At 62.3% G+C, this 24,200-nt stretch overlaps 1 protein-coding gene across 9 annotated transcripts; it reads right to left on the reverse strand.

Annotated features, from left to right (window-relative positions):
* Positions 1 to 1,800: 1,800 nt before the first annotated feature.
* On the reverse strand, positions 1,801 to 20,717 carry CDC42BPG (CDC42 binding protein kinase gamma). Of its 9 annotated transcripts, none has more exons than XM_058689524.1 (37): positions 20,483 to 20,717; positions 17,713 to 17,804; positions 17,548 to 17,631; positions 17,100 to 17,195; positions 16,619 to 16,767; positions 15,968 to 16,061; positions 15,557 to 15,757; positions 15,172 to 15,420; positions 14,657 to 14,736; positions 13,732 to 13,829; positions 13,563 to 13,643; positions 13,169 to 13,266; positions 12,897 to 13,076; positions 12,511 to 12,597; positions 12,246 to 12,367; positions 12,097 to 12,169; positions 11,761 to 11,867; positions 11,559 to 11,673; positions 11,160 to 11,308; positions 10,980 to 11,068; positions 10,616 to 10,668; positions 10,432 to 10,530; positions 10,271 to 10,330; positions 9,871 to 9,976; positions 9,451 to 9,584; positions 9,228 to 9,367; positions 9,047 to 9,128; positions 8,149 to 8,365; positions 7,268 to 7,330; positions 6,555 to 7,154; positions 5,358 to 5,542; positions 5,191 to 5,275; positions 4,941 to 5,061; positions 4,686 to 4,803; positions 4,389 to 4,515; positions 4,182 to 4,267; positions 1,801 to 3,155 (listed from the first exon to the last, which is right to left on the reverse strand). In XM_058689524.1, the coding sequence occupies exons 1-37, from the start codon at positions 20,640 to 20,642 to the stop codon at positions 3,099 to 3,101; spliced, it is 4,737 nt and encodes a 1,578-aa protein (XP_058545507.1). In that variant the 5' UTR covers positions 20,643 to 20,717; the 3' UTR covers positions 1,801 to 3,098. The 9 variants fall into 9 exon arrangements, with proteins under 9 accessions (XP_058545507.1, XP_058545506.1, XP_058545512.1 ...); XM_058689523.1 differs by having other exon boundaries at positions 10,432 to 10,527; positions 12,511 to 12,603; XM_058689529.1 differs by having other exon boundaries at positions 4,389 to 4,512; positions 5,358 to 5,455; positions 12,511 to 12,603.
* Between the last annotated feature and the right edge of the window lie 3,483 nt (positions 20,718 to 24,200).

The following is a 24,200-nucleotide window of genomic DNA, read 5'->3' on the forward strand; positions in this document are numbered from 1 at the left end:
TTTTTGTTTTTTAATGTTTTTATTTATTTTTGAGACAGAGAGAGACAGAGCACAAGCAGGGGAGGGGCAGAGAAAGGGGGAGACACAGAATCCAAAGCAGGCTCCAGGCTCCGAGCTGTCAGCACAGAGCCCGACGTGGGGCTTGAACTCACAGACTGTGAGATCATGGCCTGAGCCGAAGTCGGACACTCAACTGCCTGAGCCACCCAGGTGCCCCAAGGGGCTCATATTCTTTTGATCTTCTCGTAGGTTTGAAATTTGTCAACATAAAACATTGGGAGAAAATTAATTTTTATTATTTATTTTTTGTTTATGATTATTTTAATTTTATTTTAGAGAGAGGGAGAGGGAGAGAGAGCGTGAGCAGGGGAAAGGGACAGAGGGAGAGATATAGAGAATCTCAAGCAGGCTCCAATGCTCGGTGCAGAGCCCGACGCGGGGCTCCATCCCACGACCCTGGGATCATGACCTGAGCCAAAATTGAGACGCTCAACTGACTGAGCCCATTTTTTTTTTTTTTAAGATTTTCTTTTTAAGTAACCTCTATGCCCACGTGGGTCTCAAACTCCCAACCCTGAGATCAAGAGTCACATGCTCTACCTCCTGAGCCAGTCAGGCACGCTGGGAGAAAGTTAATTTTTCAAAAATGTGACAATCTTTTGGCGAAATCATTGCTGAGTGTCTGGGAGGCCGTCATTTCCCCAATTTGGAGAAGATGGCTGGGAGCCTTAGTTTGCAAGGGCCCTCAGCGTCCCTGCCCTGGGCCCTCTCTTGGGGGTTCTGCATCGCAACAGGCGGAAGCAAACATTTCCTGAGGGGGCTGAAGGCATTTTACACTCATTGCGCCAGAATCTTGCCAGGACCTCCCATGAAGTGGGCTTTATGAGCCCCATTTACAGATGGGAATATTGAAGCTGAGGGAGGTCAGGTAACTTGTCCATGAATGCACAGCTAGACTAGAACTCGGGCTGTCTGACTCTCAAGGTTGGAATTCCCTCCAACCCCTGTCTCCAACTAGATGTGAGGCTGGGTCCCCTTCTTGGGCCTTTCCCCAGTTTAGGGTTGGCCATGAGTCTCAGGGCATAGCCAACAGTTGCCCAGGCCTGCCCTGATCCCAGGGCCCAGGCCATACCTTCCTTCCTCATCCGGCTCAGCCTCAAGGCCTGGCTCCTGCTCAGCGGGGGACACTTGAGCTTAAGACCAAATGAGGCACCTCCCAGGCCCCCTCTTGCCTCCCAAGCCTCCCAGCCTGGGTGGGGCAACAGGGTGCTGGGGACCCTTAGTGTGCCCTCCAGATCTCCTTCCACCCAGCTCTGTGCCCCCAAGGTTGCCCTCCACTGGCTGTAGTGACTGAGCTCTAGGGTCCTCTGGTTGCTGCTGGTGTTTGGATGAAGGGAAGCAGGAGACTGAGGGAGGGAGCAGAGCGAGGTCCGAGGAGTTTATTCCCTGGGCTTGCTGCCTTTCTGCTCAACCATAGCCGAGTTCTACTGAGGGCAACAGCTCTTGTCAGGGGACACCACTGCCCCTTCCTGCCAGGTGGCCCGCTGGTGGTAACAGCTTCCCACCGCTGCTAGGGCTCGGGGGCCCTCCACTCCTCTGTGGTTTCCATTATCATGGCCACACTTTTGTAAGCTGCCCCTTTGCTACTAAACTCTGTTTGCATGTGTCATAGGATTCCTGAATATCTGGGGAAGACAACTCAGTCTTTGACTGCCCCCGACATCCCCACGGCTCCCTCCGTCTCTGATTCCCCCCCATTTTCTGCACCCCAGCAGAACAGATCCAGGCATGGGGGCCAGCAGCTTTAAAAGTTGTCTTTATTGGTTTCGTACTGACTCACAGAGCATTAGGGTCAATCCCTCCCGGGAATATGGCGTTTGAGGAGATAAATACTTATTTTGCCCCCCACTTGTCAGCAGAGGGACGTTTAATAAAAATAGTAATATAATAACAATAATAGTGACTGTGATCGATAATAAAATGCCCCCTATGATCCCCTAATACACAGGTGGTGGAGGCTTTGGGGAAAAGGACCACCCCCCTTTCCGGGAAGGGCCAGAGTGTGCCTGGAGACCCTCCAGTGGCCCCCATCAGGTGCCATCGCCCACCAAGTAGCCTTTATAAATACCCTCCCTGTCCTGTCCCTGTCTAGGAATGATCTCCCCGCCCACCCCCACCCCCCCAACCCCAGGCGGATTAGATGCAACGTCATTTGGCTCACAGGGCCCCTCTCTGTTCCCAACCCCACCGAGCTCCTCCCCAGAGAGAAAAGCCCCTCAGTCTATCAGCAGTGTTCTTCTCCCAGCTCCCATACGCTCTCTGCTCCTCTTCACTGCTCCTCCCCTGCCCGCTCCTCCCCCTCCTCCTCCTCCTCCTGCCAGCCACTAGCACTGTCTTTTCTACTTCCTTCTCTCACTTTCTTCACCTACAGCCTCCTTCACCTACATCTTCCCTGCTCCTTGTCTATCCTTCTTTCCTTTGAAAAAAAAAGTTGTTTTTTTTTAAATTTTTAAGTAATCTCTACACCCAACATGGGGTTCGAACTCACACCCCCTAGATCAGATGTCACAGGCTCTACTGACTGAGCCGGCCAGGCACCGACCCTCCTTTCCTTTGGATCAGAGTCCGTCTTTCCTACCGCAACCTTGAGCAGAGGCCGTGATATGCCCCACCTCAGCCTCACCTGGGGGCTGGACAGTGCCTTGCCAAGACCCCAGATTGCCTCCAGAGACCCACCCCCACCCCGACTCTTGCTTAAGGCTTCCTGAGGCTTGACACTGGGAAGGAGAACTTTGGCACAGTTACCCCTGGACTCCAGGGGCAGAGGGGCCCCCAGGGCAGAAAAGGGGCCCATTCTATTCCCAGTGGCTAGCAAAGGTAGGGGCCGGGAGCAGAGGGGAAAGGCAGGATGATGGCTCAGAGTCAGGTCTCCTGGGTCGTGGGAACCCAGGCCAGCCTCTGAGTCGCTGTCCAGCCCAGGCCCTTCCTGAGTCCGAATTTCCACACATCCCGGGCCAGCCGGAGCATGGCGTTCCTCAAGCTCTTTGCTCACTCATGTGTCTCAGTCCTGGGATTGGGGTGGGCCCTGCCAGAGGGTGTCAGGGGGAACCCTCTGATTCAGGGGCTGGGGGCAGGCTCCGGGGCCGTTCTGAGACCTGGAGGGGAAACAGAAGGAAGGACCCTTTCCTCACCAGACCAGTGCTTCCCAGAGGTCTTCCCCCGACCCATCACCTGCTGCAGGGAGGCCCTTGGAGGAGGTATGAGATAGGGGTAGGGCTACATGAGAAGAACTTGGGGAGCTCCAACTTAATATCCCTTAAGCCCAAATCGAAGTCCCTTTGCTCATTTACTTTACTCCATTCTTCATCAACCAACAAACATGCTTTATGTTAGGCAAAGACAAACTTGACCTCAGTCTCAAGGAGCCCGTGGTTGGGGGAGGAGGGCTAGTATGCAGAAGAAAGTCACAGCACAGAAGGACTGACACGGAGAGGTGGAGGGAGCAGGGCACAGGCCCTAGGGAGGCCCTAGGACAGTATTAGCACAGAGCGTTGAGGGTGGCCTGAATGTTAATAGAAGGACATTCAAAGCAGGGGGGACGGCAGGGGCAAGAGCCTGAGGGTGTGGAAGAATATGGCAAGTCCCTGGGGATCGGAGTGGTTTGGTGTGGCTAAAGCCAGGGTGACGGTGGAGAAGTGGCTGGAGGGTGCATGGGAGCCTTCCCAGCTCCTCTTACGTCTTCCTTCCCCTGTCCCCTGTTCCCCTTCCCCCCTCCTCTGATCCCTCCACCTCAGGCTGGGCCTCTAAAGAGCTCCCCTTCGGTGGCACTCCCCCCATGTGCCAGGCACCCCGCTGAAGTAATCATCACCGCAAACAGCCATCACTTACGTAATAATCTGAAATAATAACCTCATTTTATAGGTGAAATAAGCTCAGGGAGGCTGGACAGCTCGCCCAGGGCCACACGTGTGGCTGGGACATCAGAGCCAAAATTTCCACCTAGGCCAACCTGCCTCTAGGCCTCTGTTGGGGCCCCACTGTGGGGCGAGTCTGCTTCCCTTAGGATCCAGGGCGAGGATGGGCTCAGCCTGTTCTCTGGCTTCAGCTCCCAGAGGTGGGCCTAGCACAGAACAGGACTACCTGTCCTTTAACAGAGGAGGGAAAAGCCCCCACCGGCTCACCTGAATCAGGGAGTCTGCGGGGCTCAGAGATCCCTGGGAGCAGGACACGGACTCACTGGACAGAGAGGTCCAAGGCTTCCTCTTCACTGCTCCAGGAGCAGGATGAGGAAGGGGACAAAAATCCAAGGTCAGATTTGAGGAGTCCAAAGGGGGTGTAAACTTTGGGGAGGGAAATCGAGGCAATGGAAGCAGCGGGGCTGTCCTTACCGGCGTCCGCGTCTCCAGGGAGCCCGTCGCTGCCCACGGAGGCTGGCCGCCTCGAGGCCTCCGAGAAGCTGTGGGGACGCTGCGGGCCGGAGCCGCGGGTACCTCGGCCCTTCCCTCCTGGAGCCTGCTGGGGGACAGTACCGAAGGGCTGCGACCGCAGGGGACCCCCAGCCTAGACGCGCGGAGGTCCCGGGTCCCAGGGAAGCAGGGGGCTGCGACTGGGGCAGGCGTGTCGGAAAGGTCGGTGATTGGCTGAGCCTCACCAGGGACGCTTGTGATTGGTCCCGGAGAACTCACCGGGGGCAGATCCCTGGCGCCGGGCTTCCCGTCCGTGGGGCCCACGTGCACCAGGTGGTTGAAGTTGGAGGGCGGCGAGATGAGCTTGGAGCGCACAAAGGGGTCCTTCAGCAACTCCCTGCGGGCGGAGGGAGAGTAGGGGCGGCGGCGAAGGGGACGCCTCCCCCGCCCTCTCCCGACACGGACACGCCCCCGTGCTTCGCCCCGTCCCCAGCTCGCGAGCCCCCGCCCCGCTGGCGCACCGCGCACGCGCACCTGCGCCGCTGCTGCCGCTGCTCCTCCGACACGCGGAAGAAGAAGTGGCGCTTGCTCTTGGTGCGGAACAGCTGGCGCCGGCTGTTGTCAGTGAGGTCGGGGATGTCGAACTCGTCCTTCTCTGTGGGAGCAGCCGAGAGCCGGACGGTGCTCACAAGGCCCCAGGGTCCCCGTCAGCTGGAGCTCAGGGTCACACATGCACCCGCGAACGCGCGCACACTCCGTACTCTCGTGCCCACGCACTTCCTACCTGCCAGCCGGTTCCTGAGGTAGGTCAGGCGGACCTTCTCCGTGCCAAAGAGGAATAGGGAGCCCTCTGGGTTTAGGGGTCGCACCTGAGGCGGCAGGCACGGAGGTCAGCCGCGCTGCTCGACTGCACCCCCAGTCCAGGGCCGGGGGATCTGGGCAGGCCCTCACCTTCTTGAGTGGCACCGTCTGGACCCATTCTGCTTTCCTTACGTCAAACACGTCGATGGAATTCTCGCTGAACACTGTCAGGTAGGGGGCTGCATAACCTGCAGGGCAGGACACTGTGCTGTGCAGCCCCTGGCAAGTCAGGCACCTCCTCGGGCTTGTTTCCTCCTCCGTGTCACGGAAACACCCTGTGCCCGGCCACAGCACAGTAACTTCCACGCCCAACCAGAGGACCTTCTTCTGAAGACTCCAGGTTGCCCCACCCAACCTCCGCAACAAATCAGAGATCACAGTCCCGGAGCACTCGCATGCCGGGCATAGTTCTAGCCACTTGGTGTATTTTTTCCCCTTTATTTCTCAAACAACTCCGGGCGGGTAGGACCATCATCCCTAACTTACAGATGATGGAATGTAACCCCAGAGCTAAGTAATGGGCAAGGTCACCCAGTGATGAGCGAGAGCTGGGAACTGGCCCCGGGCAGTCTGATTCCCACTCCCACAGACTGCGTCTGCGCTACGCCCAATCCACAGGCCCAACGCCAGAAGAGCCGCCGTTCACGAAGGGAGCCCGGTCCCTGTCTGCCAGCACGCCACCACACCAGTTACCTGTGAATGTGTTGGTTTCCCTCACTGCCCTGTTCGTTCGTTCGTTCTTTCGTTCTTTCATTTACTCATTCATTCCCCCAAACATTCGTAGTCCCTAGGGTGTGCTTCCCCGGGCTGGGTGCAGGATGTGATGAAGAAACCAGGCCCAGCCCATTCTGCAGTCTCCCCCCCCACCCCCAGGTACCAAGCCAGTCATTATAGGAAGGTGCTAAGAGCAGCAGGGCAGAGGTCTGAACACAGAGGTGGGGGAGCAAAGAGGAACAAAGGGCCAGGGATGGGGGGGAAGGCGGGGTAAGGAGCATGAAAGCAGTAATGACGATGACAGAAATCATGGTGGTCATTTATGGAGAGCCTTCCAACTCCAGGCCTTGAGGCGGCATTGGGGCTGGACGTGGTTAAGAGTTTGCCAGGTATAAAAAGGACAGTTTAGGCTGGGGGAGGAGCATGAGCAGGGACAGGGGAGAGGAAGATCCGGCTCAATCCACTGAGGGCAGAGCAGGGTGTGGTCAGGCGGGAGGACCCTGTCTTCCTCTGACACGTGTGACACACCGTAGGTGCCAGGCCCCGCCCAAGCTGGCCCCCCACGGGCCTTACCCCAGCCCGTGGGCACCGCCGGCCACAGCAACTCAGGGACGCGGGACTTGCGGCCGGCGCTGTCCACGTAGACCCCGGCCGTGGCGAACAGCAGCAGGAACTCACTAAGGCTGAGCTCCACGGCGCCCAGCGCCTCGCCCAGGCCCCCGCGGGATGGTGGCAGCTCCTCGGGCACCAGACTGGCCCCTAGGGCCAAGGGAGCGGCCTCGTTGAGCAGCGGGTAGAGTGCGAAGGTCCCGGCTGCTCCCACGCACAGCCGGTCGCCCAGCAGCCCCAGGCTCTGCACGGGTGCCTGTGCCTGAAGCTCACGGATGCGGCGCTGCCAGGGTCCCGGGCCCGGGCCCAGCTGGTAGCAGAGCACCTGGCGCTTGACGGCTACGCAGAGCACGGGCGTGCGGGCCTGCAGGATGCACCCGGCTGCCAGCACCTGGCAGCCTCGAGACTCGGGGATCTTGGCACCCGCCACCTCCGCGCTCTCCAGCTTGGCCAGGGCGAAGAGCCGCACGCTGGGGCCACGGCCGCACAGCACAACCAGAAGGCCCGCGGTGGGGCTCACGGCCAGCCGCTGCACCCGCCGGCACTCGCCCACCTGGAAGATGTCTTCGGGGTCGGCGAGGGAGGGCGTCACCAGCAGGGCGAACAACAGCCCCGTGCCCATCCTCCTCTCTCCCCCCCCGGGGCTGACCCCCACCCGGGTCCACCCTGGCCCTTACCGTTGCTGTGCAGGTGGATCACAAACAGCCCCTCCTCGGTGCCCAGTGCAAGCCGTTCCTGGTCTAGTAGAGGGAGGGAGAGAATCAGGGGTCGGGGAGGTCATCTGGCAGCCGGAGACCAGGGAGTCCGCCTGTCCTTGCCGAGCCTCAGTTTCTCCTGAGGACACAGGGATGGCCATCCCGCTGTCCCTGCATCCCTGGCCGCTTCTCTCTCAAAGTCTGGGCTGGCTCTAATGGGGAAGGCCCACAGGTGAGAGGCCCCCACCCTGAATTGTGGGCTTCGGGGTAAGTCGTGTCACCGCTCAGAGCCTTGGCTTCTCCTCGCATAACGTGGGGACAGTAATGGTTCCTTTCTCCCAGAGCTGCTCTGAGGCTGAAGCAACGCAGGGTGAGTGTTCGGCTCACGGCGGTCCCTGCTCAATAAATGCCCTCGTCCCCCCCAGCTCCCGACTGACACAGAGGACCTGAGGAGCCACACAGTCTCTCCTGGGGCTCCCACTCTGAGTGCAGGGGGAGGCCCCAGCTCTCCAGGGCAGGCGCTGGCTCGGGGCTCCGGCCACTGCCAGGGGAAGCCAGGAGGCACTGCTCCCTCACTTCTCCGGCTGTCACCACGGAGGTCTCCCCAGAGGAGACAGCGTGAGGCTCGGCTGCTTCCAGTCTCCCTGTGGCCACCCCGCTGCCGGTAAGAGCACCAGGACTGGAACCCTCATCTGTCTCTTGCTAGAGCCTTTGCTCTTTTCAACTCACTCAAGACTTATTTAGAAAAAGCAGAATCTGAGGCACAGAGAAATGGAGTGGCAGAAGCCAAGCCCCCCGCCCCCTAGCTAAGGCTGCCCACAGAACCACGCCCGGGGCGATGCCCCCCTCGGCATGTGGCTCACCGATGATGGCGGCGCAGAGCGTGTGGGGCAGCAGGGGCAGCCCGTTGTCATAGGCTTCCTTGAGCGTGTACACAGGCCGAGGCCTTGGCCGCGTGTCCAGAAGCAGCCGCTGCAGCTCGCCCAGCACCCGCAGCCAGCGCTCCCGCTCAGCCTCACTCTCTGCCAGCAGCAACACGGTGCACATGGCAGGGGGCACCGTCAGCTGGGAGGCTGTCACCTGTGGGCAGGGACTCAGGCTGGAGGGCTGTGGGCCGAGAGCCAGACATCCCCCTCCCGCTCTCCACTGGATGATGCTTGTTCGCACCAACGTGAGCTGCTGGGCACAGCGCTAGGAGCCATCTTACAGCGGGTGATAAGCCAGACGGAGCAGGGTGGTCAGACAGGCCCCGAACCAGTGCCGTGGCGGGAGAAGGACGGGGCATCCCCAACCCGGGCCAAGAGTAAAAGATGGCCCCCCCCAGGGGAAGAGACGTTTCTGCCAGTGCCCAAGGGATGAGGGGAGTCACCAGGAATGATCCAGGTCGGGGAGAAGCTTGGGGGCTGGCCTGGGCTGCACAGCAGAAACAGGATGTGAGGGGCCCGTGGTTACAGGGCACTTTGGGAACTGGAGAAAGCAAGGTGTGTCCAGAGCAGAAAGAGGCTCAGGGTCAGAAATGTGAGGCCTCAAGGCCACAGTCAGGAGCACCCTGAGGGTGATGGGAAGCCACGGAAGGGACCTAGGCCAGCGGGATCGGGCAGCTTCGCGTGCAGAAAGTGCACCGCGCTGTGGGATGGAGGCAACCATGGCCGTCCCTGCGGAGGTGACGGAGGTGGCATATGTGTGTGTGTGAAGAGGGCAGCCACGGAGAAGGAGACAGAAAGAAGGGGCTGCAGTAGGGCCACACAGAGGCGGACTCACCCTAAAGATGCGTGGCAGGTCCCGGGACTGGGCATGAATAACATCAGAGGCCAGGACGGGGGTGGCTGAGAACTGAGGGTCCCTGGGAGGTCCATGGAGCTGGTCAGAGGTCACATTTCCCCTGGCTGCCTCCCTCCCCCAGACCCGCATCCCTCGTCCCCGGCCACTGCCTGGCACCCACCTCAGATCCAGCGCCTGTAGGAGGGCCCCGCTGGCCGGGCTGAGCCGTGGATCAGGGGCGTCAAACAGCAGCAGGCGGGAGTCACTGAGGGCGGCGAACACCCGCTGCCAGCCCCGCCGGACCCCCGAGGGCCGTGGCACCTGTGGGAAAGGCAGGCATGGGGGGGGCCTGCCGGGCTCTCGGCCCGCCCACGCCAGCCTCCCCCTCCCCAGCCCCAGCTCACCGACAGGAAGCCCTCGTAGGCCGTGCCTGTGCCCGTTTCGGGGTGCACTCCCAGGGCCGTGCGGAGGAGGTCAGGGGGCACGGGGCAGGGCGGGGCCTGGGGGGCACAGGCTGAGTGACAGAAGTAACCACAGGCTGTGGAGAAAGCAGGAAAGGCAGATGGTGTGAGGCTGCGTGGGGACAGCCTGGAACCAGGACTCGGGTTCCCGCCTCCCTGAGGCTGTGGTGGCTCCTGGACTGTCACCAGTTCCCCGTCAAGTGAGAAAAAAACCACAAAAATTGAGCAACGGGAGATGAGGCCCAGACCAAGAGGAAGGCTTGCATGTGCCAGGATCCGGGCCATTGATTCCGTCCTCCAGGGGACTGGGCGCTGGCACATGGGAGGCAGGCGTGCGGGTGGGGTGTGGGTGGGGGGTCTCACCGTCACAGCCCAGGCCCTGGCGGCCCAGGCCCAGCATCAGGGAGGTGCAGCGGAGACACTTGGTGGGGGATGGGAAGCTCCGGGGCCGCAGTGAGTGTGAGCCGGGCTGGGGACAGGGGGACACGCTCGTTACCCACGCCTGACCACGGCCTCCCAGGGCCCTGCGTCCCACCCCCGAAGCCACCCTGAAGTGTCAGGTGGGACCAGAGAATGAGCCAGTAGCAGTGTGAACCCAGCCCCAGTGAGTCTGTCACAGCACTCAGACTCATTGCCACTGCCGCTGTCCCCAGGGTGGTCTGCCAGCCATGACTAATGCACGTAGAGGGACTCAAGCAGGTCCTTGGAGACCCGGCAGAATGGCTGGGTACCCCCACCCCGCCCCGCCCCTCTAGGTGCGGACCTTTGCGGGAGGAACTTCTGTAGGGGTGGTGACAGCAGCGGGCGCTCTGGGGAACACAGCCTGTGGGGGGGGGGGGGGGAGGGGCAAGCAAACGGGTGAGGGGGGCACAGGCAGAAGGCGGGGCCCGGCCCCCCAAATGCGGGACTCCCGCCCATCCTCACCCCCAGACGCAGGCTGCGGCGGCCCTCTGGCTTCAGCTCGGGCTCCATACCGGGCCTCAGGGCCTCTCCTGAGATGCCAGGATCCTTGGTGGAATCCTTCTGGGGATTGAGGATAAGGGTGGAAATCAAGGCCCCTGGCTTCTGCCCGGGACTCCTCCCAACCAGCCCCTGCAGGCCCTCTTACCTCTGAGCTCCGGAGGGACAGGAAGGGAATCAGGGAATTTGAGGACTTAGTGTCTGCAAACAGAGAGCACGGGTCACCGGGGTTGGGGGGCCCTGGCCCAGCCCTAACGCTTGTTCCTGGGCAACTGGGGGCCGGCAGGAGCCTCCGTTTCCACCTCAGTAAAATGGAGAAATGACAGCAGGCCCCGGTGGGGTACGCATACAGCGGGTGCTCAGTAAGCGCTGGGCGACAGAGAGCCAGGTGAGCGGCAGAGTCAAGAACTCTCATCTCCGCGGTCCCGTGAGGCTGTCGGGGGACCCCCTGGGGAACCCCGAGGCTCGAGTGGGGGACTTGCGCCAGGACGGGCATGCAGATGGCCACTTACCCGCCGGCCCACGGGCCTGCAGCTCCTCCCGCAGCGCGGCCAGCTCCTGCCGCAGGCCCCGGCTCTGCTGCTCGGCCTCCTGCAGACGGCTGCGGGGCGGGGACGGGACCGGTTGAGGGCTTGGCACGGGCCTCCTCGCGGGCCCCACGCCCCTTCGTGCAGCGCCTGGCCCGGCCTCACCTGTCGGCCTGCCGCTGGGCCTCCTGCACCTGCGTCAGCTGCTCCTGCAGGCTCTGCTTGGCCCGGATCTCGGCCTCCAGCGCCGACTGCAGCTCCAGCCTGGCCGAGGCCTCCATCTTCTGTAGCCGCCGTGCCTTCCACTGGTGGTCCTGGCGGCCAGGGGGCGCCCGCGTGAGATGCCCCCGGGTCGGCGGGGGGGGGGGGGGGGGGGACGCCCGGCAGCCTCAGAGGCCTCTCCCGCCAGACTGTCCATACCACCCGGCCAGACTCAAGATCCTAGACTGGCCCCTGACCCCGCCGTGAGCTCAGGCGAGTCACTGATCTTCCGTGGACTCAGCGTCCCCACCTGCCACGTGAGGCTGCTGCCAGCCCCTCCCCCGGGGCTCTCCCGGGGCTCACCAGCGGCCGGCTGGGGGGCGTCTGGGTGCCCACGTTCCGCAGGGACTCCAGCTCCTCGGCCATCTTGGTGGCCAGGGCCTGCAGGTAGCCTCTTGAGACCTTCTCATCGTTCACCCTGGTTGGGAAGGGGGCTCCGGGTCACGGCCTGAGCGCTCAGCCCCGCCTGGGCCCAGCCCCTCCCCGCCAGCCCCCGGGCACCCACCAGCTGAGGATGTCGGCAATCTGGGCCTCCCAGTTGCTCTCCGTCTGCCTCCGTTCACCCTCCAGCTGCTGCTTGCTCTGCTGCTCCCTCTCCAGCTCTTCTACCAGCTGGGGCCCGGGAGCAAGATGGGTCAGCCCCCGGGGGCCCGGCACCCCCGAGCCCCGCCCGCGTCCACCCCCGTTCACCCACCGTGGCTTGCCGGCCACCTGTGGGTGCTGCGGGGCTGGGGACACAGCCTGCTCTGAGACCCTGGAGGCCCGCACCATCCACCCTGCCGGCTCCCCACATCCGTCCCACTGCCCGTCGGTCCGTCTGCCCTCCGTCTGCCATGCTCACCCGCTCCTGCTCCAGGCTCAGCCTCTGGTTCTCTTCTTGGAGCCGGCACAGAGCCTCCTCCTTCCCACTCGGCCTGGGGAAGAGCGAGTGACGGGACGGCCCCCAGCTCAGGCCCCCGTCCCGCGCCCCGCCCGGGCTGCCCGGCTCACCCGCGGCCACGGGCCTGCTCCAGCTGCACACGCAGGGCGGCCACCTCCTTCCTCAGCTGCGCTTCCTGAGGCCCGCCCTCGGGCGGCCCCGTGCCGTTGGTCTCAGAGGCGGCGTGGATGGTCTTGAGGGACACGGAGAGGGGTCAGGGCAGGGGCCTGAGAAGCTATGGCCCACTCTACCCCTGGGACAAAGGCCTGGCCCTGAGAGCCCGGAGGAGGTCAGGCCAAGGGAAGTGCCACTCGGAAGGGGGTGAGACCTCACTACCTTGACCCGCAAAGATTCCTTCTCAACGCTTCGCTCCCGCTGTCTCTGGAGCTGTGTCACCTCCCGGCACAGGGTGGCCACCTGGGCCTGCAGCTGTGACGAGGTGCAGAGGTGGCCACTGCTGACTTTGTCCATCCCACCCCTCTGCCCGCCTCGCTACAGACTCTCGGGCCCCACCAGGCACAGCGGGAATGAAGGCAGGGGAGCTCCGGCCCGGCCCACCCTACCGTCATCCGCTTGCTCAGGCCTCAGCCAGCCCCAGTGGGGGCGCAGAGGCACGTGGTGTGGCCAGCATTGAGCACTGAGCTCCCTGGGCCCCCAACGGCCACACTGGAGTTCACAGGGGCAGTGCTCTCCTGCTGTCCCCGCCCATCCCCATCACTCACCCTCCTGCTGGTATCCTGGGCTTCCTCCAGCCGGGAGCTCAGAGCCTGGGTCTGGCTGGCCGTGGCTGCCTCTCTCTCCTGGGCCTCCCGCAGCCTCTGGAGCAGCTCCTCCTGCCGCTCCTGGGCTCTGCATAGTTCCCCTGCCTGGGCCTGCAGCCCTGCCTGAGCCTCGGCCAGCTCCTGGGGGGGTCGGAGGGCAAGGCCTGACGTCAGGGCACGGACCTCCTCACCGTGGAGCCCTGGGCCGCTCAGCCACCCCACCAGGCCCTCACCCGGAGGAGCCGGTCTCTCTCCTGCCGTAGGTCTGAGTCCCGGCCTGGGCTACCACCATCCGTCTGGGATAAGGAGGCCTTGCTGCCCCTCGGCGTCTCTGCCAGGAATTGTCACTGAGGCCCACGTGCACTGACGGCCTCAGCCAGGCACCCCGCGTGCGGTATCTCCCAGAGCCCTCACCACAGCCCGGGGAGCGGGTCTCCTTGGCTCACTTTCTACGTGCAAGCTCGGAGAGTTTAAGGTACTTCCCTAAGATCACACCTCATCCACGGAGTAGGGCCAGGACTGGAACCCGGGTTGGATACAGGTGTGCTGGGAAAGCAGCTCAGCCTCTGGGGGGAGGGGCCGGGGGGAGGGGGGGGGAGAGACGGGGTGGCGTGGGGGGCCGGGTACCTGACAGCCTGTGCCGTAGAGTCTGCACTTCCTTCTGTAGCCGCTCCAGCTCCCGATGGTCTGAGGACACCTGCAGGGCCTCTGCGGGCGGGGTGGGGGGGCACCCATAGGTGAGTAGCTAGTCCTGGGTCAGACCCACCCCACCCTGCTCCAGCTGGTTCCCCGGTACCTTGGAGCTTCCGGCTCAGCTCCGTCTTCTCCTGCTCCAGACAACGGAGCTTCCGCTCTAGGGCAGGCAGCTGCTCAGAGCTGCTCTCAGGGCCCGGACTGGGGAGAGCAGGGCCACACATGTTGGCGGAAACCCCACCCCCCACCCCCCAAAGGCTCCTCCGTCCTCCTGCATCAGTCATTCATTCATCCAAGAAACACCCACCGTGCCCCAGCTCTATACCCAGCCCTGGGCTCTGTGGTGGAAGAAACGAACCGGACCAGACCCTGCCCCCGGAATACCTGTGGGCAGCACCCCAAGGCCCCCCAGACCTAGGTTCAAGCCCTGGCCCTTCTAAGCTGCGTGAACCTAACATATCTGAGCCTCAGTTTCCTCACAGGAAATTGGAGGTGATAACAGGCCCTCTTCCAAGGACAGTGAAGAGAACTTAGCGATTTGGGCCAGCTGCCCCCGTGCCTGGCACACGGTGGGTGCTCAGAGTGCAGGTCAAGACACATTTGCTTCCACCTCAGAACACCTCCTCACCTAAGACCTCGCTGCGGTCTCAGGCCAGCCCCTCAAATGGAACTAGATCATCCCACCCATTTTACAGAGGCATAGAGTGTGGCTGGGGGGCTGGGAGGGGCCCTTTCAACTCCAGGCCTCTGGTTCCCAGTTCATGACGCTCTCAGCCTGCTGTAGAGGGTACTCTAAGGGCCAAATGCAGGACAGGTCCCACAGGGGGCATAGGCATGGCTTCGCCACAATTTCAGGACACAGGGGCTGTCTTCCTGAGGACTCAGAGCACATTTCCTGAGCACCTGTCACATCCAGGCAACAGGCAGGCCATTCAGCCCCTTTCCCAGGGTCCCAGTGGGCTACCTGCCCAAGGTTCCAGGCCAGGCAGCCCCCAGCCTCCTACTAGGTATGCGAGGACTAGACTCACCTGCCCGAAGTGTAGGTGAAACCCACAAATGGCAGGTGGTGGCCCGAGAAGGCCCCGTGGGAGGGTGGGGGCAGGGTCCCCTGCAGAAGGAGGGGAAGGAGCGTCAGACTCAACAGGCATAGCTCCTGGCTGAGGCTCAAGACCCAGGAGACTCCCCGGGACTGGGGGTGCCAACCTCTTCCTGCTAAGAATGGAACCAAGGTGGGTGACGCGGCCCCCACCTAAACAGACTACAACTCCCATGAGCCCTTGCAGCCATGGCCTCCCAGGTGCTTCCAGGAGTCTCCTTGGAAGACTTCTGGCTCACAGAATGACACTCGAGGTCAAACGACCTTCACCTGTCACAACCCACCTCCGAAGAGGTGAACTGGCCCAGGTGAACCACAATTCCCATGAGCCTCTGGGGTGTGAAGGCGTCATCCTAGGCCCAGCAACCGCTCTGGAGAACCTCTGGGGGTTTCCCACAGCCAGCAAGGGGCAGGCAGTTTTCCTCCTCCAGCGGGGCCCAAACTCACTGGATGGTTGAGAGTGTCATCGTCCACATCGAAGTTGGAGGTGTCCACAGGCCCGCGAAGCTCAGGGATGTAGGGGGCAGTGCTGGTTGCCAGCCGCTCCCAGTCCACGCCTTCAAAGAAGGGGTGGTTCCGGAAGTCATCCAGCCCCCCGCGGCCCAGGCGCTCCTCCTGGCGGCACAGCAATTGGCGGATCAGGTCTTGGGCGCTGGCCGGCACGTCAGGTGCCTCCGCGGGAAACTGCAGGTGGTCCTGTAGGTGGGGGGTGGGGGTGGGGTGGAGGGGTGCAGGTGGGTGTACAGGATCCCACCCCCACCTGCGGGCATACCAACTGCGCGGACTCAGGACTCTGCTGCCCTCCCAGAACCCCAGAGCCTGGCGGCCAGACCTCATGGTTCATGATCTTGCCGTAGGTTTCCACCAGGGATTCAGCATAGAAGGGCGTCTCCCCGAAGAGCAGCTCATAGGCACAGACTCCCAGTGACCACCAGTCGCACTGTGGGCCATAGTGGCCCTTGCCCTCCTCCATGGCTTGCAGGATCTCGGGGGAGATGTAGTCTGGTGTCCCTACTGCCACTGACGAATCCACCTAGGAGTGGGGGGGGCCACGAGAACAACCTTGGGCTTGGCTAGAGCTGACGGCCCCTCACCACAGGCCCAAGCCTGGGCCTGACACCCCAACTCTCTAAGGCTTAGCTGGCCCGGTGACCCCACTTGGGGCCTAGACCCAGGCCTTCTTCCTTCCAGCCCTGGGAACTCTCCAGGCCGGGTGTCCCCAGCCCTTGCTCTGGGGTCTTACCATACCATTGTTGTTGAGACGTAGACAGGAGCCGAAGTCAGCCAAGCGGATGTGCCCGTTCATGTCCAGCAGGACATTGTCCGGCTTGACATCCCTGAGGGAGCACAGGGAGAGAGCGGGGCTTGACCTGTGTGTGTAGATGTGTGTTCTGGCACATTCCGGGGTATAAGTGCATGGGCGCATGCACACACCAGCGTGTATATTGTCACACGTGTTCCTGCGAGTCCACAAGACCAGTGTGTGTGCATGTACATGGGAGGGGGAAGGCTGGTGGCCAGGCCTCCTGGGTGCCAAGAGGGAAAAAGGTGGTTAGTGGAGAAAAGGGACCCATAAGGATGAGCCACGGAGGCAGCAGCGTATGTCGTGGGGGACACAGGAGTCAGACTTGCCTGGTGCAAACCACGACCCGGGCGCCCACCGGCTGGGTCACCTCAAGCCAGGTGCTTACCTGTGCTAACCCTGACTTTCTCATCTGTAAAGTGGGGACAAGAGCAGTGCCCATCACATGAGGTTTTTGGCCTGAGGATTCAAAGGCATCATGCACATGAAGCACCCAGCATAGGGCTTGGTGAGTGTGCTCAACAACTCTCAGCTGTCTCTAGAGCTTTCCCCAGGGGCTGGTCAGGGCAGGAGGGGCTTCGGGGGCCCCACCTGTGCACATAGCCCAGCTGGTGCAGAGAGTGGATGGCCAGCACCATCTCAGCCAGGTAGAACTGGGCCAGCTCGGGCGGAAGGCGGTCCTCAAAGCGGCTCAAAAGAGTGAGGAGGTCCCCACCGGCATAGTAGTCCATCACCAGGTACTGGATGGGATTGGGGGGGGGAGTGGGGGGGCAAGAATCAGACAGGGAGGAGGGTGGGGGGCATCTGCCCCAGGGCCCTGCCTCCCACCCACCTCCTCGTGGTCCCGAGGGGTTCTGGAAAGACAAGACCATCTCCCAGCAAGCAGCTCTAGGGCAGCTGGCTCCCAGCAGAGCTCAGGCAGGGGCTCCGGGCCCAGCAAGGGGTGGCCAGTGGAAGCCTCTTGGTCCCTGTAGGAAGGGTCTCTCTCTCCTTGGACCCAGCTCCCCTGGCACCCAAGGCCCTCCTCCTTTGCTCCTGGGCAACAGCCCCCACCATCGCTGAGTATCCTCACCAGGTATTCCTCGTCTTGGAAGGCGTAATGCAAAGTGGTCACCCAGCGGCTGTCCCCCTTCACCAGAACGTCCCGCTCTTCCCGGAAACAGGCAGTCTGCAGCAGGTTTGGGGAGCGGGGGTGGGATCAGAGCCCAGGAAGCCCTCCTCACCAGCTCAGGGGGTGGAGGAAGACTAGGTAAGTCTAGGAGCTTGGATAGAAGTTGCCTGGGTGAGCCACGGCCTGTGCTTTATGGCTCCGGGCCTCAGTGTTACGGTAAGGGAAATGGGAACTACAGTAGCTTCTAAGAAAGCCTTGTTGTGGGGAAGCAACAGGGGAGGCTGGTGGTTGGATCCTCTCCCGTCCCGGGGGCCAGGCCGGCCCCTTCCCCAGCATGCCCTGCACGCCCACTGGCAGCACCCCCCCCCCACTTGTAGGGTGCACAAGTCCCATCGGACCCCACACTGACCTCGGCCCTCTTCAGCATCTCCCACTTGTGCAGCATCTTCATGGCAAAAATCTGCCCACTGTCCCTCTGCCTCACCACGGCGACCTGAGGCCACAGGGGGCACCGGGGTCAGCTCTGCCTGGGTGCAAACCCCCTCCTCCCACCTACCCCGTGCCTTTTGCTCACCTCCCCGAAGGCCCCTCGGCCGATCACCTTCAAGATCTCAAAGTCATCTCTCTGTAGCCTCAGCTCTTTCACCTTCGTTACAAAGGGGCCGGCTGAGGGGACACAGAGTGGGGCTCAGGGGACCTACAGGGAGGCCCCAGTTCCCTCTCTTACCTGGGGAAAAGCGGGAGCCGCAACCCCCACCGGGGCAGGGGCGGCCTCTGGCCAAGGGGCTGAGAGGGGCTGCGGCCCACTCGGTCATGAGTAGGAAGTGTGGAAGGTGGGGGTCCGGGCTTTGCTGACCACCTGGCCCCCAGGCCTCCCCAAATCAACGGTTCCCTGAACCCCTGTCCCCAGACTCTAGGCGACCTCATCCCAGGGGCCCATGGAACTGGTAATCCCTCCCTGCCTGCAGGTGGATACTGGCTGACCAGGTCACCCTGGGGAGGAAGGGGATACCATTCCCTCCCTCGGCTCCCAGTTCCTGGCGCCTATCAGGACCAGGCCTGGGCCTGTCTTGGGAAACTGGACGGGCGACATTCCTTGTCCCCAGAGAGGCTTCTCTGCCACTGGGGAGCTGTGAGCCCTGGTCTTGGGACCCTGTAGGCACAGAGGTACCTGGCTGGGAGTGAGGCCTGGGGCAGCCCCAGAGGACAGGTCAGATATGGTGCTGCAGGGCCCTGGGAGGACACACTTTGGGGTCCCTGTGTGGGGCTTTCTCAGTCTGGAGGCATAAACAGGTCTGCCCAGCTTCTCGCAAGACTCAAGAACAGAGCCAAAAAAACCTTTCCCTGGCGCCTGACGCTGGCACCTGAAGGGGTAAACACTCGAGATCTCCTCCAGGCCTGACCAGCCCAACAACTCTAGGCCCTGCCTCCCTCTCTGGACTTGGCCTTCACCTGGCCAAGAAGCTCTTCCTCTCACAGTCCCTGATACTCCCTTTAGAGGCATCTCCAGCCAGTCCCAGGCCTTTTCCAGGCCTGGAGAAGCCACAGGCCTGGGGGAGGGAACTGGAGTCTGGAAACTTAGGGAGGCAAGAGTGACCGGTAGGGGGGGCGGGGGTAGCTGCAGACTGGCTCTCCGCCTCAGTTTCCCCCTGCCAGCAGGTAAACTCCCTGCCAGCTGGGCGGGTCTGTGGGTGGGACAGAGAGCTGCTCCACAGGTTTATCAGGCAGAACCCCCGCAGCAGGGGTGGTGTGGAAACCTCGTGACAAATTAATTGTCTCTTTCCCAGGTCTGTGTGTGCAGCTGGGGAGCAGCAACCGCGGGCTCCAGTGGGGAACTGAGGCCAGGGTGGCTCCCAATCCGCCAGACGGGAACCAAAACCTGGGGCCTAGAGTCAGGAGGACCCAGGCTCCCGGGACAGGCTGCCCAGTCCCCTCGCCTTGCCGCAGGGAATGGGGGCTCTGGGCAGGAGCAGGGACAAGTTGGAGCAGGGGCAGAGTGAGTCACCGCCCTGCCAGTTACCTCGGGAGATGTCAACAGACAGGCCCCCATGCTGGGGTCCCAGGCAGGGATGCCAGAGGCAGGCAGTGAGGAGCACATGTGTGTGCAAACACACACACACACACACACACACACACGCGCGCGCGCGCGCATAGGCGTCACAGCAGGTGATGACAACACTGTCAGATACACATGAATAAGATAAGGTGAAGTCCCCGGGGACAGTGGCAGGCACCAGAGGCAGGGGCTTCCTGGCTGCCCTCACCCTGGAGGAGAGGGCTGGGCTGGGGGCCAGCTCACCGGCATGTCTCACGGGCCCCCGACCATGCCGAGGCCAGGCCTTGCACCTGCCCAGAGCTAAGGAGTTCTGGGGATGCTCGTCACCCACTGGGCAAACACCTGCCTCACCCCGCTCTCCAGGCCAGGCCCGTCAGCCCTCCTCCACAGGCTTGGCCAGGCATAACCAGGGAGGCCTGGGGCTGGTGAGGGTGCCCACATTGGGTTGAGGTTTACTCCAGGTCACCCACTTCCGGCGACTCGGATGAGTCAACCCGGAAGGGGTGCAGACCCACCCCCAGCCGGCCCTCCCCCCCCCCCCCCCCCCCCCCCCCCCGGCTTTGGGAAATAGACCTCAGGAAGCCTGGCCAGCGACTCGCACCGACAAAGGGGCTGAGGTTGGTGCCGGTGCCCAGTTTGGGGTGGTCTTGCATGCGGAGACATAGAAGTGTGTGTTTGTGGGAACGTCTGCCACGCGGGCAGTGCGTACGGATCTGTGAGTGGAGGCAGGCAAGTGTATAATGCAATGGCCAGTGTGGCTCCGGTGGTCTTCCGGGTGAAGTGGGGGCTCCCTGGATCTCTCCTTGAGCTGTATGTATCTGCGTGTGTCTGTGTGGTATGTGGGAGACTGAGGAAGCATGCGTGTCAGTGGGTGACACACACAAGGCTCTGCGTGTGTGACTGTTTGTTCTCAAGGGTCATGATGTATATGACATGTGAGCCAGGAGTCCCTGACGCGACTCTGCAGCACATGTCTGGGGTCTATACTTGGGACCAAGTTTGTGTGTGTCCGTGTAAGTTGTGTGTTGTGCACACACGCCAGGCTCTGTCAGTGGGAAGGAGTGTGCGTGAATCTGAGCGAGGGGAAGGTGTGCAGCTAGCTGGGAGGGCCCAAAGGGGCCGGTGGCACGTGTCAGGGCCGGTGCGGGCTCTGCGCGGGGAACCCGTGGGGGTGCCGCTCCCTGCGGGAGGGTCTGGGGGGCGAAGGGCGCGGGGGGCGGGGGTGGGAGAGGGTCCCGGCGCGGTGTCCCCCGGACCACCCCACCTCGGTCCAGCCCGGGCCACTCACCCCAGCTCAGGAACTGCGCCACGTTGCGCTCCCGCCGGAGGGGGGCGCTGCTGAGCTCGTGGTGCAGCCCCAGCAGCAGATCCAGGAGGCCGTCGAGCCCGGGGCCACCGCCGGCCTCACCCCGCGCCAGCTGCTCCAGCGCGCGCAGCCGCCGCTCCATAGCTGCAGCCGGAGCCCCGCACCCGGGCTAGAGCCGGGCCGCCCGCATGCCGGCCCGTCGGTCCGTCCGTCCGTCCGTCCGCGGGTCGTTAGCGCGGCCTCCCCCCACCCCTCCCGCCCTCCCCGCTGTCACCTTCCTTCGCGGCCTCCTGCGCGCCCACACCTGGGCGTCGCGCCCCGCCCTCTGCCCCGCCCCCCGACGGACGGGCAGGTGAGCGCCGGCCAATGGGAGACGCGGCTGGAAGTGAAGGTGGGAGGGCGGAGGTGCGCGGGGGCGGGCCAAACCCTCGCCCAGGAAGTGGGGGGGCGGGTCCCGAAGAGTAAACTCCTGACTGGGCCGGGCCAAGGGGGTGGTCTCCCCCCGGGGCCGGGAAGGCTACCTAGGTCTCCGCGTGGCCCCAGAGCCAGCCCTACCGGGCTTTCGCCGGCCCCTAACCTAGGTGGGGGATGCCCGGGGCAGTGCAACTTCCCTCAACCCCCTGGGAAAGGGGGCTGGAGACCACCGCGACCCCGGAGCCGGATGGGAGTTGTAGTCCCCTCTCTCCCTGGGATGCCGGCCGCGCTTGGCACACACCCTCCCCCAATCCCCTCCGCAAGAGGTAGGGGGGGAACGTCGCTAGTTTCTGATTTCATTTTATTTGTGTCGTTACAGCGGACTAGGGAGGCAAGTAGGCGAGGCAGGGATGGTTACACCCATTTGGCAGATGGACATACTGAGGCTTGGGAAGGACGAAGGTGAATGGAGAAGCCCTGGAGTGGGGCTGGGCTGGCAACTCCACCACAGGCTTTTTAAGCATAGGGGAGAGCGAGGCCTGCGGCCGGCCTGGAACACGGAGGCCAAGGAGAGGTGGAAGCTGGGCTGGAGGAGGTGGTTGAGGGGAGGGCCTGATTCTATCCAGTGGCATTTCTGATTTCTGCCCAGCTGTCTCCAGCTGGGCTGGACCAGACGCCATGGGACTGTGGGCCCGTCCAAGAGGAGGGATCAAAGGGTGGGGCATTTTAGTGGCTTTAGACAACAAGTTCTTCCGTTAAAAGAGCTCTTTGGGGATTTGCCTCCCCCCTCAGACTGAGACCTCCTGGAGTCCAGACGGTCAGGTTGAGGGAGGAGGCGCCCCGTGAATGTCTCTGGAGCTGAAATGAGCCTCCCTGGCGGTACACAGGGGACTTTCTGACTCGTCTCCCCTTTGGTCTCCTGGGAGACCTGCCCTGTGGCTTCCCTGTGCCCTGCGTCTGTGAAATGGAGTAGGCTGTCTCACCCAAGTCAGTCAGGTGACAGAAGGGAGGCAGGATTCAAACCCAGATCTGGGGATCTCTTCACTGCCTCTGTCCCCTGGGAGGGAGCAGGGGCTGGTGGTGTTCTGTCACCTGAAGCATTCTGGGCCCTCCTCAGGGGGCAGGGCAGGGCAGGGCAGGGCAGGGCAGGGGTGGGGCCTGCCCCGCTACAGGCCACAGGGGGGCGCCAGAGACCAGAGGAGGGCCAGCTGCCCCGGACAGGACCGAGTGCCCATCTCCTAGAAGAGTAGGGGGGAGGGAAAGTGTCCTGGGTGGGAAGATGGGCTACTTCCCGCGGCTGCCCTTGGACACCCTGACTCCCTGCCCCCAGGCCGCCACAGCCCCCAGGGGCCAGCAGTCACGGGCCCACTGGGTGAGGCCTCTAGGTCCTGGATCACTCCGCTGCGTGTGACCTCTGGCCAAGTCCCTAAGCCTCTGGGAATGCTGAATTCTCAGGCTATCGTCACGCCCTTAAGATTCCATCCTCACAGGGGGGCCTGGCTGGCTCAGCCCACCTTATGGTGACCCGAATGCCTGGAACTCCTACCATTAACTGGGGGTCCCTGTAAAAACCATCACCATAGGGGCACCCGGCTGTGATGAGCATGCGACTGTTGATCTTGGGGTTGTAAGTTCAAGCCCCACATTGGGTGTAGGGATTGCTTTAAAAAAAATAAAAATCTTGGGGCGCCTGGGTGGCGCAGTCGGTTAAGCGTCCGACTTCAGCCAGGTCACGATCTCGCGGTCCGTGAGTTCGAGCCCCGCGTCGGGCTCTGGGCTGATGGCTCGGAGCCTGGAGCCTGTTTCCGATTCTGTGTCTCCCTCTCTCTCTGCCCCTCCCCCGTTCATGCTCCGTCTCTCTCTGTCCCAAAAATAAAAAAAAAATAAATAAAAATCTTAGGGTGCCTGGGGGGTCTCAGTTAAGTGAACTCTTGACTCTTGACTCAGGTCACAATCTCACAGTTTGTGAGTTAGAGCCCCGCATCCAGCTCTGTGCTGACAGCATGCAGCCTGCTTGGGATTCTCCCTGTTCCTTTCTCCCCGCCCCTCCCCTGCTCGCGTTCTCTTTCTAAAAAATAAATAAACTTAAAAAAAAAAAAAAAAGAAAAGAAAGAAGAATGCTTTAAAAAAATAAAAATCTTTAAAAAAAAAAAAAAGACTCCGTCCCCACATAGCACAGGCAGAGGGGAAACTGAGTCCCACGCAGCAAAAACTGAGTCCTGCCGAGGCCTGCATGGGGCAGAGCTGGGACTGGCACTCGGTACTCCCAGCCCATCTGGTACCTGATTCTATTTGGTCCTGTATTTGCTTTTGTCACATCCTTGTTCTCAGCCTCAGTTTCCTTGTCTGTAAAAGGGGGTGGGTTGCCCTGCCCACTCCCCTGCAGCTCCAAGGTCAGAAAGCCCCTCAAGGCTCCGTCTGTGCCCCGAGCTCCCGCTCCAGCCTCCACAAGCATCCTGTCCTCCAGCCCTGACAGTCGCAAGTTCTTGCACGAGGCGCTGCTTTGCCCCAGTAGATCCGGGTCTGTGAGCTTGTGTGAGCCGGACCACCAGGGCCACGGAGACCTTGTCCCAGGGAGCCCTGTGTGGGGGCCAGGATCCTGACCCAGCTCAGCGGATGAGTCTGAAGAGGAGACCCCCCCCCCACTACCCCTCTTCCCACTGCCTTCTAGGTCACTGCTTGCGGGAGGCCTGCCCCGGGGCAGGGGCACCTGTTCCCCTCATAACCTCTTCCCCCTGTGAGTCCCTTTGATACTGAAGTGCGGGCACTATCTCTCACCCAGCCTTGTGGGGCACAGGGCACTATCTCTCACCCAGCCTTGTGGGGCACAGATCACCTCGATAACACCTTACACTCCTATGGTGCTCCTTAGCATTTCAAAGTGACTGTGGATCTGTTATCTTCACAAGGAGGGGTTATTATTACCCTCCCTTAATCGAGTAATACCTGAGGCTGGGGAGGGGGCAGGGGGGTGGTGCCAGATTTCCCTCCTTATCCAGGTTCCAGGCCAGTGCCCGGCTGGGGAAGGGCAGGGCGAAGCACCCAGATCCCGGGGACAGGGGCGAGGAAAACCGAACTGCAGTGAACTTGACATAGTCTTCTGTGAAGGGCCTTGGATGGTGAGACCCAGGCCTAGCAGGGAAAAGAGGCCGCCCGGGGAAGGAGGCCCCAGGTGAGTGGGAGGGAACCCAGCTTCTTCCACCCCCAGAGCACAGCCCTCTGGGTCTGGGAGGGGACCGGAAGCGAGAGACAGGCTCCAGGGTCTCTGGCATTCACAGCCACATCA

Source organism: Neofelis nebulosa, chromosome 10, assembly GCF_028018385.1.
Source record: "Neofelis nebulosa isolate mNeoNeb1 chromosome 10, mNeoNeb1.pri, whole genome shotgun sequence".
NCBI classification, from domain to species: domain Eukaryota; kingdom Metazoa; phylum Chordata; class Mammalia; order Carnivora; family Felidae; genus Neofelis; species Neofelis nebulosa.